The 16,322-nt window shown below is 50.1% G+C and overlaps 1 protein-coding gene across 1 annotated transcript in view; it reads left to right on the top strand.

Moving 5' to 3' along the window:
• The window catches only part of Sfxn5 (sideroflexin 5), a 120,163-nt gene that overhangs the window by 62,068 nt on the left and 41,773 nt on the right, over positions 1–16,322 (top strand). Inside the window, exons 7-10 of the mRNA XM_021190359.1 lie at positions 1,550–1,603; positions 2,323–2,379; positions 3,513–3,578; positions 14,662–14,752. Coding sequence (XP_021046018.1) covers positions 1,550–1,603; positions 2,323–2,379; positions 3,513–3,578; positions 14,662–14,752 — 268 coding nt within the window. The remainder of the gene's footprint in view (positions 1–1,549; positions 1,604–2,322; positions 2,380–3,512; positions 3,579–14,661; positions 14,753–16,322) is intronic.

The raw sequence follows: 16,322 nt of genomic DNA, 5'->3' as shown, positions 1-16,322 counted from the left end.
CACCTAAGACCATCGGAAAACACAGATATTTACATCACCATTCATCACAGTCGCAAAATTGCAGTTATGAAGTAACAACAAAAATAACATTATGGTTGGGGGCCACCACAATGTGAGGTACTGTATTAAAGCGTTGCAGTACTAGGAAGGTTGGGAACCACTGGCTTAGTGGTTAAGAGCACGTATTCCTCTGCCAGAGGACCTCAGTTCAGTTCCCAGCACCCATTAAGCCATTCACAAACCCCTATAACTTCAGTTCTGGGGCATCCCATGCCTTCTTCTGGCCTCCATTCACAGAAACACATACACATAAATAAATAATAAATATTCTTTAAAAGGTAACCAGCAGGTCTAGATTCCAGGTGCTATTTGGGTTTGAGGCATGATGGTGTAAAGCCATACTTCGTGTATTTGTTTATTCGTTCATTCACTCAATATGTTAGCCTCCCATGCTGTAACAAAACGCAGTGCAAAGGAGAAGCCATTTGGCTCATGGTTTCAGAGGCTTCGGACCATGGTCACTTGGTTCTGTTGCTTGTAGGCCTGAGAAGAGGCAGAGCACTGGCAGGGAGCACGTCCATGATGGAACAAAGCAGCTCACCTCATGGTGGACAGGAGACAGAGACCGTGCATGAGGGGAAGTGCCTGAAGATAGGACATGCCTTAAAGGTGCTGTCCCCGAGAATTACTTCCTCCATTGGGCTGTGCCACCTAAGAACTCAGGGATGGGCTTCATAGTGCCCTCGCCAACTCAGCCTTTAGCACATGACCCCAGGGGACAGTTTATCTCCCATGGAAACCACTGCTTATTAAACTCTGTGTCCCAGTTGTTCTGTCAGTTTTCTTTGGATGGAGGCTTAGTGAAGACACATTTCCAAAAATTCTATGTATGAATCCCTTGAAGGACTTTGAGATTATTTAGTTTTCACAAATATCCTATATGACAAGTGTTCAGTCTACCCGAGGAGAAGGGACAGGATTCCTTTTGTTTGCTTGCTTGTTTTTATTGCTCCCTCCAATTATGGAAATAAATAAAATCCATTGTTAAGGAGAAGGCAGAAGTGTAAGACTATGAGAAGCTAGTCTAGAATTACTTTCATAAAAATCCACAAAACAGCTAATCCTAACTATAGATGCTCTGTGTTTGTGTGTGTGTGTGTATGTGTGTATGTGCGTGTGCGTGTGCATGTGCGTGTGTGTGTGGGGGCAGACAGCTACGTTTTCCTTTGATATATACAGGATTGCATGGTGATGTAGTTCTGCAGTTCGTTTTTCTCCCCAGTGTCCATACGGTTCCAGTCCCCCCTTGTCCATGGCTGTATACTTTTGCTTTGCAAACTCCTAGGGTGGTGCTACACAGCTGTAATCCCAGTACTCAACAGGCCAAGGTGAAGGTTTTTATGGTTTCAAATTCAGCCTGGGCTTCATAGTGCACTGCAGGTCAGTCTGGATATAATGAGACTGTCTCAAAAAAAAAAAAAAAAAAAAACCAAAAGCATTGGGCATCTCTCTTGCCTTCTTCAACCTCCTACCCCTCTTGCTTCCCTAGGTGGTGGGACTTCTCTTGCCTAACCAGACGCTGGCATCCACTGTCTTCTGGCAGGTAAGAGTCTGCGCAGAGGGCCCCTGAAAGAACAGATGTGTGTGTGTGTGCACGCGTGTGCACACACGCGCACACACACACACACACACACACACACACACTGGCATGAAACTTTCCCCCCTCATTGTCTCCTGCTTCATTCAGGCCCCTGGGTCAAGTGCTCCTAGCACTTACCCATAAACTACCAAAAACCTTGATTCTGCTGAACCTCAGTGTGATGCCAGCCATTCTGTATCCCTTTAACCTTCAGATGGAGGTGAGGAGGGAGCCAGGTACCCTCATCTGGAACATGATGGCTATGAGTGGCAATTCATTCTATCTGTTGGTTGCTTGACCCATGTCAGTGACCAGAGGCCTATAGCCTCTTTCTGATACCGGCCTACCCCAAAGCTGGTCTTGCTAACCAGCAAGAAACACCTTTTGGTTCTGACAGAGCTTCTGCCAGGTAAAGAGGGGTCAAATCGAGGAGGCTGTGTAGGAGGTGAATTCTTCTACCTTCTGGATTCCTCTGGGACAGTTCTCATATTCAGACCTTGCAGCCTAGCAGTATCAGCATCTTGAGTGCTGTATCCCCCACACCAGCTCACCCAGAAGTCACCTCAGGGTCCCCATCTCTGTATACATATAGAGCAGTTTCCCATGACTTCTGGCAGGAGTGGAGGTGGGGTCTTCCATGGAGGTGACCCGACTTCCCTCACTTCTCTCCTTGTTGCCCTCAGTGGCTGAACCAGAGCCATAACGCCTGTGTCAACTATGCAAACCGCAATGCTACCAAGGTGAGTCCCGCTGCCCTCTCTGCCCGGGGAGAGACCTGGTTTACGTGGGAGTTTACGTGGGAGTGACCTGGCCATCCTCTCTGCCATGCCATGCCAAGCCAAGCACTCCGACATTGCATCTGAGCACCACCTTCTTTGGGTGCTTGCTCATGCTGCCATCCCTATGGGCATGAAACACTCAGCTTGCCTGGCATGGGTCAGCGGAAGCCTCTGGGGAGGGCCTGCGGGAGGCAGGTAAGACAAAGGTCTGTAGCAGTTGATTCTGCTGGCTTCCTGGCTCGGCTAGAGAAGCTGCTGCACTCAGATGGTATCAGCCTCCTGAGGACTAAGTTCCCCTAAGCTTACCCAGAAGCCAGCTCAGTGTCCCCAGCTCCTAGGTTACTGATCACACAGGCTGACCTGTGACAAGGCCACCTTTCCTTCTGGCCCAACCTCACATCCGGAGGAATCTGGGTTCCCCTCTGAGGGGTTGTTCTTAGTAATTTCCACCAGTGGCAAAGAGAGCAGAGTTGGGAGCAGGCCTTTGCAGTAGGAATTTGGAGGACCAGAGACTCTAAGGATGCCCCTTCGTCTAACCCTGCATATCTAGACTCTGGGAGGTTTCACCAATATGGCGCCACGCAGTTACTTCCTGTAACCTTATAAACAGCTAACCCCGAACTGCAATTGTAAAAGAGATAGGTTCTTCAGGTTTTCTTTCTTTCTTTTCTTTTCTTTTTTTTTTAATGTTGGGACTTGAGATCTTTTCTTCCATGGGACTACTGGGTAACAGTAACAGTAACACATTGGCAGTGATGCCCCGAGTCCTGGGCTGAGGGGGCTGTAAGAGCCGGCTAGACTGTAGCTGGTGAGACAGTGTGCCAGGCTAAAACACCTGCTTACAACACAGCCCTCCTGGATGATACCCTGAACAGCCTGGACACAGCCAGCAGCGTCTGCTCAGATCTTTTTAGAACAGGGCAGAAGTAAAGGGGCCCAGCTATACCTGCCCCCGCCTGCCTTGTATAGTCTGCTTTAAAGATTGCTGAGGGAGGCCTGCCCCTTTGGCTTCCCAAGGGACTGCTTCTTGCTGGCCAGAGTAGGACACGGAAGCTTTGGACACGAGTATGTCTACCTTTCTGCCTGTCTTCCAGCCTTCACCTGCATCCAAGTTCATCCAGGGCTACCTGGGAGCTGTCATCAGTGCTGTTTCCATTGCTGTGAGTAACTCCTACCCTGCTTCAGGGTAGGCCAGTCTGTGGGGAATGGGGGCTGTAAGGGGATGCCCAGATGTTTTTCTACGCAGAGAAGAGGCTCTGATAGGAAGAACACAAATTGGTATTCCAGGGTGTTGGGGAGGATGGAGGTGTGGAGTTCAGGGCAGGGAGGGCCGGCCATCTATCCCTGTCTGTCCCTGCACCCAGCACTCCATTTAGAGCAGCTTTGCTGTTTCTCTTCCTGGTACAGCATTTTCCTCAGAGCAGCCTCTGGTGCACAGTCTATGGCTGTCTACGGTTCCAGTTCACCGTTTCTAAACTTCCTGGATCCAGACTCATGAATTTCCTCTCCCTGACTGATCTAGGGACCCTTGGACAGCAACCATCTGCAGCTTGATGTTCCCTGAGTAAAGACTGTGTGTGGTTTTCTTGGTCTTGGCTCTTAGAGAAGGCTGTTGGCTTCCAGTGAACTGGGGATGGAACTGCCTCTATGCAGTCTCTTCAGGCTTGGTTGGAGGGTCACTCGGCTGCCTTCCCGGAAGGCTTAGAAAGCTCTTCAAGTTGAGCCTTTGCTGGAATTTGTTATAGGAGTTTGGAAGTTGCCTGAATAAAAGTGGGACTGATGGTTCTCAGGTGGGGACAGCAAGCAGACAGCAGAGAGGGTGTGGGCCCCGGCCAGAGCCTCGGAACCTGTCCTAACCTTGAATGTATGGCACTTTCCGGATCTCCGAGGGAGCGGCTTCCTACAACAAACTCTTGAGGGCAAAGTGCCTTTCCCAACTGCCCTCTCTGCCACGAGTAACACAACAAAAGCATGAATTGTTGGGAAAAGGAGGAGCACACATCAGGGCTGGGAACGCAGCTCAGCTGGCGGAGGGCTTGTCTGGCATGCACAGCGATCTGGTTTTAGTCCCCAGCACCACATAAAATAAGTCGTGGTGGTCCAGACCTGTACCCGCACTTCTGGTGGAGGCAGGAGGATCAGAAGCTCAAAGTCATCCCAGGTATATAGTGAGTTTGAGTCCAGCCTGGGCTACATGGGACCCTGTCTTAACAGAAAACGATAGCTTGATAGTCAGAAGCACTGGCTGTTTGTTCTTCCAGAGGACCTGGGTTTGGTTCCCAGTGCCCATGTGGAGGCTCACAATTATCTGTAACCCCAGTTCCAGGGGGATCTGACGCTCTCTTCTGGCCTCTGCAGGTGCTGCACATACATAGTACACATACATACAGGCAACACACACACACACACACACACACATGCACGCATGCACACACACCATTTTTTAAAAAAAAATTTGAAAAGAAAACACAACTCAATACAATGAAAGAATTCACATGTACACATCTTTTGATAACACCCCTTCCCTTATCTTTTCCATCACTAACAGTGACTGTACACACTGTGTGATGGGAAGCCATTCATCCTACCCAGTCATTGCTACCGCTGCTCTTCCAAGGCAGAGCTTTGGGGCTGTCCTCACGCAGCCCCTTTTATTTTACTCCCACGTAGACCAAGCCACCTCCAAGTGAAAGTGGGGCATCCCTTTTTGTGCCTGGTATCTCATTCGTTCCCTGAATGCCTTGCTGCCCGTTAGAAGCCATATGCAGCCAGACCTGTGTAGACGGCTCACTGTGGAGAAACTGCCAATCTGCCCGGTAGACTGGCAACCCCGGATGGAACTTGGTTTGAGAGTCAGATAAACTGGGGCAGCTTGACTCTGCCGGGCTGAGGCCTGAGCTCCCGAGAGGGGAAAGGGCTCCTTCCCCACCCTCTTACTCTGTAATTCAAGAGGGGTTCAGAGCCTCCCTGGCTCAGGCGCATCAACAGCTTTCCCTTCCTAGAGACGCTCTGATGAAGCAGAAGGACCTGGGAGGAGAGTGCAGCACAGGAAGGGCTTGAGCGAAAGGTCCTAACCCTGGTACCTTCCCACTGAGCATGTGGCTCAGGAATTCAACTTAGGAAAACTCTGGTCTCTCTGAGTTCCAGCCCTCAGGATCCTTCCAATGGTGGGGTCCCATTCACTCCATCCCAACACTTTCCAGGTCTGTACTTCACTCGGACTGCTTGGCGGAGGAACATAGACAGCAGCAGTCACTTGGAACTTGGGGCTTGTACCGGTGGAGACACCCTCTGCTTCCTCTTCTTTGCTTACTTCCAGATCCCCCCTCCCCCAGGAGATTTTTCTTGACCCAAGTCCCAGAAAATTCTCCTTCTTCCCCCTCTCAGTCACACCCTGTCCTCTCATTGTCCCCATTTGGATTACAAGTTAGCTAGGGACAGGCATCTGTCTCATACCCCACAGAGGGAACCATAGAGTCCTGTGCCATAAATACCTATTAATTAGGCCTCTGATTGATCGCTGGCCTTGAGAGGCCCCTCCTCTCCTCTCCGGGAGCCTGAGCCCAGCAGTGTCATGCCCCTCTGCCTGACGACTTCATACAGCGAGGGGCTCACTCGGGCAGATGGAGTGGAGTTCCTGACTTGGAAAATCGGCAGCTTGCTTTCTTTTCTTTTGTGTGTATAAATCACAAAACTGCCAAAGACAGAGGCTTGATTTTATTTTCCTCTCCCTTGTTCTCTGGAACCCCAGGCCCTGCGGCCTCATTAACTGATTTCGGCTTCAATTAGAGACAAATCCCCTCCCAGGGCGAGCCTGTTAGGAGCAGATGACCTGCAAACAAGTGTCACGGCCCCAGTGGTTGGCCCAGTTCTGGCATTAATTAAAACGAGTCCCTACAAGCAGGTGGCTGGATGGCGCCTGATGGGCTGAGAGCCGGTCCCAGAGCCGAAGCTGAGCTGAGGTGCAGCCTCCTCTGTGGGGTCTGCAGAGCCCCCTCTCTCTTTCAGAAGAACCCTTGCTTGGCCTTGGCCACCAGCACCCCCACACCAATCAGGCATTCCCCCAAATGAAGCCTCATGCTGGGCCCAGGATTGTTGGGGTGAGAAGCCTCTCTGGGGCCCCCCTAAATAGATTTGGCAATGTCTGGGGCTCTTGCTTTAGAATAAAAAAGAAATCCCGTCTTAAGTTATTTTTGAAAACCTAACAGTTTGCTGTCTTTTAACAAAGGAAACCTCTCTCTGTCTCCTTTGTGTTTTTGTTCTGGAGTTTGCATGGAGGCTTCTGGGCTGGCCACCACTATCTCTGTGAAGAGAGAGATCAGGCAGGCTCCTGGCTCCTGCTGCCAGGTCCGTGATGGGCCGGACACTCTGCAGGAGCCTGGGCTGTAGCCTGAAAGAGCTTTCAAGGATGCTGGGAGGGTGAGTGGTGAGCCTTGAGGCAGTCAGAGCCATGGTGGCGCTGCCCCTGAGGTGTCACACTCGGTCACAGGGCTGACACATGGGACAGATGGAGAAGCCAACAGAAGGCAGGGCTAGATGTCCCAGAGAGAGGGCACAGCAGATACAGTGGCACGCAGAATGATGGGGACAGATTCTAGACACTCAGAAGTGTGTCTGCCATGCAGAGAGTAGCGCTGATGGTAACGGTAGTGGATGGCAGCAGTCATCGGGGCCAGGAATACTACACCAGGAATCCCAGATGGTCACTGCAGGGTCTTAGGCAGAACTCAGAGGTGGCAGAGGCAATCCACTGACCGCTTGTTCCTGGGTAGGGATGGGGAGGGGTTGGGGAGGAAGGCTCAGGGCTGACATCTTGTGTGACTGGCCAGAGGTTGCTGGGGTCTGATGATAGAGATACCTCCATGTCCTGTCCCCGATCAGTTCTTTCCTCTGCAGCCATGCCTTAGCTGCAGTGGCTTTTCCTTCAGGAACAATGCAGACCTCCTTTCCCCCGAGAGGTCCTTTCTGTGTCGGATGCAGCGTTTGTCTGCGGGGAGAGGCCTGGGAGGCCTTCTGTTTCTCATTGCTTGCTGGCACCTCTACATGCCTCTGATGGTCAGATTCGTAATCAGCCACTCAAGCAGTAACAATGGCCAGTCCTTACAGAGTGCTGGCACTATGCTAGTTCAGCTCCATTTTACAGATGGGGAAACTGAGCACAGACTGGAGCCAAGAGCCCCGAACCAGCGTACTGCAGCCCAGGTTTATTCACACACTTCTGTTAATAGAGGTCCTTTTGTCATCGCGCTCCTGCGAGGGTTTGCTGAGATGGGGAAAACTAAGCAACGTTTTAGCTTCTAGATGGGAGAAAATGTTACTGTTCCCTTGGTAGGCAGGTCCCCCCCCCACAAGCACCCCATGAACAATGGAGATTAGTGGTAGCTTTTAGATCTACCACCGACCTTCATACTTGGACCTCTATCTTCTGGCCAACATTAAGTCAGTATTGTGATCCAAAGCACGCCCTGCCTCCTGTAAGACAACATCTGGCTGGCCGTGCGGCAAAGGGCATAGCCAGGCCCTTCTGTTCTCCTCAGGGTTCCCAGGGTAGCTGGGGCACAGTGGCACCCATGAATCCTGGTGCAGGCGATCGATGGTCTTCTGGGTTGGAGGAGCCATGGCAGACCCAGCAGCTGAATCTGAAGTGTTCCAGAAGCCTGCAGATGGCGCTGCAGTGGCCAGTCAGATTTGGGTAGCAGCCCTGAATCCATGCTTGGGAGGAAGAGGGTCTAATGTTCCCTGCAGCCAGCACACTGGTCCCTATCAAACACAGTTCAGGCGTTAGGCCTGACCCCTGGCCTAGCAGATAAGTCCCTCAGACTCAGCTGAAGGTGACAGGAGCAATGGCTGTTGACTAACTAGCCCATTCATCTTTGCTCTTTTACCCCTGAGCTCATTGCCAAACAACAGGCTGGCTGAGGCCAGAAGACATTTGACCCCCACTAGGTAGCCAGGTTTAGTTTACAAAGCTGTGCCCTCTGGTGGGTATTTGTGGTACTTCAGTGACTTCCTGACCCACCCTTTGCCTTCTGGGACCCACACAAATGCTGGATCGTTTGTGCACACTATTGTCCAATCACCCAAGAGAAGTCTAAGGTCTGATCTCGAGCCATCTCTCCTGCCAGTATGCCTCCTTCTCCGTTCTTCAGAACCACTTAGACTCTACTGGCAGGTGCTGCAGAGCTCACAGAACCTTGCAGACAACCCAGTGTTGCATGGTCGTGTCTCTGCAGAGCCCTCTTCCCTTCTCCCCCACCTTCCTACCCAGCTACCTTCTGCTCAGCCCCCTGGTTCAGTCTGGTGGGCTTTGACGCTCTGATGACCTCTGGTGCCTCCTCCCCTAGTTGAGTATAATGAGCAACTCAGGTAACCCACAGACCTAGGCAAGTGCAGTGTTTGCAAAGGCAGATGCAGCGCTTTGCAAGGCTTTCGTTTGCCTTCATGCCTCAGACAACATTCACTTTGATTTATTTTAGAAGCATCACAAAGTCCAGACTCATTTTACCACACACTGAGAACTCAGTGGGTAGGTGAGAAAGACAAGCCCTGGGCCCGGGCCCTCTACTCAGCGTCTGCTGGGAGACATGGCTTTCTTTTCTTCTTTTTTCAGTTATCAGATGCATTTATTATTTTCGTTCAGAGATGTGTAAAAGGGCAAACACATATGTCCTTGGAGACCGACAGATACATGGAAGAAAGCTCTGGCCTTGGGCTGGGGGGTAGCTCTGGTCTTCCTTGGGCTGGGGCTAGCTTTGGCCTTCCTTGGGCTGGGGCTAGCTCAGTTGGTGAAAGTGCTTGCTTTCCCATCTTGCAGGCTTGCAGTTGATTTCATAGTCCACATCCAAAGCCATGCGTGGCGCCTGAGAAGTGGCTCATTGGTTAAGAACACATGCTGCTCCTCTAGACACCAGAGTTTGATTTCCACGTTGGGGCAGTTCACAACTTTCTGTGACTCTAGCTCCAAGGCCCGCTTCTGGCTTCCACAGCTACTCACACATAAGTGCACATGCATGTGTGTGCATGCATACACACACACACACATACACACACACACACACACACACACACACACACACACACACAGACACCACATAAAGTTCCAGTTCCAGGCTCTTCCAGAAACCGTTAGGGGAGCACCTTGAGGCAGAGAGATGGTCTGATATTTAGGTTGAAAGCGAGGCCTGGCAGGAACAGTGCTCAGAGGCCCTGGGGTGGGGGTGGGGAGACCAGGATCATGGGAGGTACCTATAGGTCAGTAGGGAGTGAGGTCACAGGGGTGAGCACAAGTAGAGACAGAAGAGCTACAATCAAGATGCCTGGGAACAGGACAAGTGGTTGAGGCTTGGGTGGCTTCCCTGTGGGCCTTGAGAAGCTCCTGTCCAGGAAGAAATCTCATCAGGATCTTTTGTTTTATGCTTTATTGGGTTTTGGGGGTGTTTTTGTTTTTGTTTTTGTTTTTTCGAGACAGGGTTTCTCTGTATAGCCCTGGCTGTCCTGGAACTCACTTTGTAGACCAGGCTGGCCTCGAACTCAGAAATCTGCCTGCCTCTGCCTCCCGAGTGCTGGGATTAAAGGCATGCGCCACCACGCCTGGCTTGCTTTATTGTTTTTGTTGTTTCAAAATGAGCTTTCAAGATGGCCTCAAAGCAGCTGAAAGGACTCTGGCCTCCTGATCCTCCAGCCTCTGCCTCCTAAGGGCTAGGTTACAGAGGTGCCAGCACGCCTGGTTTAGTCAGTGCGGGGACTGAACCAAGATTTTCAAGCAGGTTAGGGAAGTCCTCTACCAACTGAGCCACAGCCCTGGTCAAAGAGGCCTGCTAGGGCTCCAGTCCACCTTTTAGAAAAAGACTCGAATTAAAAATGTTTAATTTCATTTCATTTTTACTTATTTATGTTTTTAGACATGATCTCACCAAGTAGCCCTGGCTGGCCTAGAATTCACTATGTAGACCAGACTGGAGTCAAATTTACAAAGATAGGAAGGAGCCTTCCAGCTGGTAGCAGGGGCAGATGCCTGGGCAAAGGTGAGACCGAATTAGACAACCTTCCCTGGGGTGGGGTGGAAGCTGTAAAGGTGCTGTGCTAAGGCCTGTCCCAACAGAGCTGTCTCCAAGTTGTTGCGTGTCCAGCTTGAGGAAGGACATAGCAGATAAGAAGAGAGATGGCTTTAGCATCAGCCCGCCTGGGATCTCTCTGAAGGCCTTGCAGAAGCAAGGTTGCTGTTGGCTATGTAGCTAATGACACTAAAGGTTTTGTGTCACAGAGCTCCTGTCACATGCTGTTCCTGTGTGCAGCATGAAATTTAGAATTTAGGGCTAGAGAGGTGGCTCAGCAGGTAAGAACACATATGGCTCTGACAGAGGCCTAAAATTCAGTTCCTAGCACCCAAATCAGGCTCCTCACAACTGCCTCTAAGGCCATCTTTCAAGGATCTGATGTCCTCTTCTGGCCTCCACAGTCATCTGAACTCATGTGCACATGTGTGCATGTACACACACACACACACACACACACAGAATTAAAGATTAAGAGCAAAATTCACCAGGCATGGTGGCACACACCTTTAATCCCAGCATTCTAGAGACAGGCAGATTTTTGTAGCCAGAGCTACTTGGTGAGATCTTGTCTAAAAACATAAATGAATAAATAAAAATGAAATGAAATTAAACATTTTTAATGCTAGTCTTTTTTTTTTTTAAGGTAGAGTAGAGCCCTAGCAGGCCTCTTTGACCAGGGCTGTGGCTCAGTTTGTTGAATACGTGTTCAAAGATCTGGTTTTAGTCCCTAGCACTGACTAAACCAGGTGTGGTGGTACATTTGTAATCTAGCCCTTAGGAAGTAGAGGCTGGTGGATCAGGAGCTCAAAGTCATCTTCAGCTACTTTGAGGCCATGTTGGGCTACATGAAAGCATGTCTTGAAACAACAAATACAATAAAGCGTAAAAAACAAAAGCATAAAAAGCTAGCATACCCCACATGTCTGTAATGAAATCTAGCATGAAACACATATCTATCTGAAAATAAACCAACATACCCAATAGGGATCTGGGGACCACAAAGTGAAGAGAAAGGTCCATGCAGAGTTGGGAGTTCACTAGGACGCAATATGGCTGCCTCACCCACCCACTAGCAACGCGCCTGGGGTATGTGCCAAAGACATAGAGGAGACAAACGGCCACTTACTGTCACCTACTCAATGCCCAGCCATCGTGCCCCCGGAACCTTGGACAGGGACAGCCTGGGAAGGATCCCAGGGAGGGCTGCAGTTCAGGGGACTGAAGCCCGTCTGTTCTTGTTTCTCAGGGTCCTTTGGCCTGGAACATTTGGTGGAGCCCATTAAAATTAAAAAGCCAAGTGGCTGGAGGCTCGGAATGCCAGCTCGTTTTCTCTGGCATGGCAGGTCCTGTTTAAGGGAACCAGCTGGCATTAATGGCACACAACGCATCGCGAACAGCAGCTAGCGATCAGAAGAATCAGAACTAATAATCAGGTTCAGGGAAGATAATGAGATATGAACAGCCATTGCCGAGAGTCCCCCGGGGTCTGCCTTAACAGCCTCCAAATAAGCTACAAAACAGAAATTAACCAAACAGGGGCTCCATTTGGGCAGAGGGAGAAAACAAACAAGGTAGAAATTTGCACACGAATTCCTAATATGGCCATGTTCAAGCTCAGGACCTGTGGGACAGCAGCAGCCACTGCCTGAAGGAGGCAAGAGGCCTTCTGTGACCACTTGCCTCCCAGGTGACTGTTAGGTCAGAGCTGCTGGCGAGAGGCCCGAAGAAAGAGAAGACTAGCTTCCTGGAGCTCACTGGAGACTCAGGCCAGCCTTCTTTCCTACCCCATGTTCTCACTTGGCATGTGGCAAACTAGCTAGGTCACCCCTTTATGACAGTGGCCAGTGGGGAGAATGGCCAGCCTCAGGTTGGCGCAGAAAGTCTCAGTGTTGGCTATAAGCAATTGTCTCTAGTCTCTCCCCAACCCCCAGCCCCCTGCATCCAAGCTCTGCCCAGTCTCAGAAGGCTGCCAGCCTTGGAGAAGCTTGGGTCTCCTTGTTCCCTTCCCCCATTCCTGCTTCCCATGCCTCCAGTACTTCATCATCTTTCTGTCTGTGTGTAAGATGTAAGATGTGTTCAGCCACCCGCCAGGTCAGGTACTGTCTCCCATTTACACATCACCTGGACCCCATCCACTAATGGCCTTTGTCAGGGGTCCCATGTTATGCACATGGTTCGTGGTTAAGGGGCACCAGACTGTTGCTTCTTGAGAAGGAGGCTGTGCTAGTTGTGTTCCCATTGCTGTGATTCAAGACCTACAAGGAGCAACCTAAGGGAGCTCACAGTGAGGATACTGTGTACCATAGTGAGGATACTGTGTATCACGGCAGGGAAGGCATGGTAACATGGAGGTGGCTAGTCACATTGTATCCACAGTAGGAAGAAAAGCAAGACTGTATCAGGCTGCTTTCTCTTTTTTAAGTGGTCCAGCACCCTGGCACATGTTTAGGGCAGCTCTCCCTACCTCGCTTAACCCAATCTAGAAACTCCCTTACAGACATACATACCCAGAGGATTACTTCCTAGGTCATTTTATAGTCTGTCAAGTTAACGGTATTAATTATCACAGAGGCCAGTTGCAAAATCAGGGATGAAGTTTTGGAATCAGCAGGCCTGAGGTTCAAGTCCTAGCTTTAGCTGCCATGACATAACTGTCTGTCCTTGGCAAAGTTACTAGTCCTCTCTGAGCCTAGTTCTTGGTGGAAGGGAGCTTTTGTTAAGATATTGCATGTGGCAGCTGGGATGTAGCTCATAGAACACTCGCCCAGACTCCCAGGATGCCAGGCATCCTAGCTTCATCCCCCAGCAGAATATAAAATACTCTTGCAAGCAAGAGTGTCGGTAGCACACATGAGATCTCTAGACAGTCCACTGTCTTCCTTCACAGTGTGCAGTGCTCTCTGTGCCTTTCCTCTGGACTTATGGTGCTCAAGAGGCCATTTCTGAGTCACTCATAACAGAGAGCTGCTGATACCTGACTCTGTAAGATCTGTCTGAGCGGTACCCAGGATGGCCTGGTGGCCTTCAGAAAGGCCCTGGTATATCACCGAAATATAGAGAAGCTGTCATTCAGTTCCTGGGACAAGGACAAGGGCTCTGAACATCAGCATGGCAGTTAGGATATGCAGGCAGCACTGACAGCCCAGGCTCGAAGTGGCTGGCTGCCTAGGGGATGATTGGCTGGCACACCCTCATCCCATATCCTTCCACTGGTGCCCGGGTCCAGCCAGTCCTGCTTGACTAGAGACACTCTATCTCCCTGAGGCTTCCCAAAGCCCCAGCAACCCAAAAGGCCACATCTAGAGCCAGTCTAGGAACACAGAGTAGCTTGATTAGCCACCAGAAGTGGCTGAATGTGGGCCAGATCTTGCCATGGCCCTCACTGCTTCCTTTCCCCAGGATGGACCATCAGGGAAGGGCTGGCTAGACGTCAGTCTGGGAATACCAAGATTTCTGGGTTGTATCTGCTCTCTCTCCATGTCCACTGTTCTTCTAGCTTCTAGGTGGTTCTTTTTTGATAGCCTAAGCCACCTTCATGTCCCCAGAGTCACCCTCTCTCACCTGTGTCGAACGCTCCATCCAGTTGTCTGCTTGTACCTGTTCTACAGCCACAAGCTCACTGAGCATGTGCCTTGGGCTATTGGATACAACACTTAGTGCTGGGCACACACAAAAAAGCCTGCAGTGCTTCTCTCCCAGAGGCCTCGGGTCAGGGATGCCAAGATTAGTGCTTGGAGAGATGCACCAAGGACACAGGATCACTGGTCTGGCTGCCTGAGAGAGGTGGCATTGTCTCGTGGCTGCACATTCTGAGTCCTCTGGTGTGCCAAGCTCATGCCTTTTATATATGTTCTTATCACAAGCCTGGAATGTGGTAGGAATAACCAACCTCTTTCTACCACCAGACAGTGACGTAGAGAAAGGATAATGAGTCACCTACCTGGGGCCCCACTGCTAGTAAGTGACAGAGGCTGTAGACTTCAGAGCTGGTCCTAGGGAATGGATCAGCAAAGGCTAGAGGCCAGAAGGCTCAGTTGGCCCAGTTGGCCTCGGAAGGGCTGCACCTGGGAGTGGGGTGTGAGGGAAGTTGGAGGGATCCCCTTCCGCTTGTCCCTCTGGTTCTACTCTTCCCACCCATGAGCCTTTGCAGCATCATGCACCTCTTCTGTTTTCTTTCCTCCCTAAGGTGGGCCTTAATGTGCTGGTTCAGAAAGCAAACAAGTTCACTCCAGCCACTCGCCTTCTCGTGCAGAGATTTGTACCCTTCCCTGCAGTAGGTAAGATCTGCACACGTGTGTGTGTGTGTGTGTGTGTGTGTGTGTGTGTGTGTGTGTGTGTGCGCGCGCATGCTGCATGGTGGGGAGTCTGGGGGACTTCCAAGCACCTGGGTGAATGGTGACCCTTCCACATCACATCCCCCTTGATGCCTGCAGATTCCTGACTGGGAGATCTAGAACAAAATTCACACAGGAAGAAGAAAGGATGCAGGACCCACCCACCAGCCCAGTGCATGAGATGCAGCTTAAGCACAGATTCTGGGGTGTTTGTTTGTTTTGTGGTGCTGGGGATGGAATCTGGGGTTCATGCACACAAGGCAAGCGTCCTACCAGCTGAGCCCCACTCTCAGCCCTTTGTCTGTTTGAGACAAAATCTCAGTCTGTAGCTCAGGCTGGCTTGGCACTCAACTATGCAGCCAAGGCTAGCCTCCGACTCCCAGGAGACTTAGCACAGAGGCAGTTTGTTTGTTCCTTTGTTTTGAGATGAGATCTCCTATTTCCTCAGAGTGGCCTCAAACTTGCTGTATAATGGAGTGTGACCTTGAACTTCTGGCCCTCCTGCCTCCTGCTCCCCAGTCCTGGGATTAGCGTGCAGCACTCTTGGTCCATTAGATGCTGTTGATTTAATCCAGGACACCCTGGGTACCAGGGAAGCACTCTTACCAATTAAACCCAACTTCTAGCTCAGCAGATGGAGAGTCTGAACCTGAATCTCCAGGCTCATAAGGATCAGCAGGCAGAGCACAGTGTGTGCTGTGGATGGACTATGAAAAGTATTTACATTAATAAACTTTAACCAAAAAAATGCACATTTAAATGTATTTATTTACTTACTTATAGGGGGGTATTTGTGGGTGTCAGACAGCTTTCAGGAATCAGTTCTCTCCTTCCATCATGTGTGTCTTAGAGATTGAACTCAGGTTGTCACCTGTAGCCCAGGCTGGCCTCAAGCTCACTATATGGTTAAGGATGGCACCTGACACTTCAATGGCTATGTCTTCCTTTTTTTTTTCCCTTTTAAAAAATCAGGTAAAAGGCATATAGATTAGCTGACCTCGGGAGTCCATACACCAGCATGTGGGAGGTGGAGATAGGAGGATGAGAAGTCTAAGTCCATCCTTAGCTATGTAGTGAGCTTGAGGCCAGCCTGGGCTGCAGGTGACAACCTGAGTTCACTTCCTAAGACACACATGGTAGGAGAGAACTGATTCCTGAAAGTTGTCTGACACCCACACATGCCCACCATAAGTAAATAGATAAATACATTAAAATGTGCATCTATTACTAAGTCATAATAACGGTTTTTGATATCATGTTTTAATCTCTTTATAAATCCTTTGAGTTTTGTTTATATGTATAGAAACATTAATCTGAGAGGAACGTTCAGTCTTCACACGACCGTCAGAGGGGCCTCAGGCTGTAGGACAACTCAGAGGTTTTATTGTTGTTGCTTTGGGTGGTTGGGGCTGGATTTTTCTTTTCTTTCTTTCTTTCTTTCTTTCTTTCTTTCTTTCTTTCTTTCTTTCTTTCTTTCTTTCTTTCTTTCTTTCTTTCTTTCTTTCCTTTCTCT

This window comes from Mus pahari, chromosome 2 (genome assembly GCF_900095145.1).
Source record: "Mus pahari chromosome 2, PAHARI_EIJ_v1.1, whole genome shotgun sequence".
NCBI lineage: Eukaryota > Metazoa > Chordata > Mammalia > Rodentia > Muridae > Mus > Mus pahari.
This window is presented reverse-complemented; position numbering and strand designations above follow the sequence as displayed.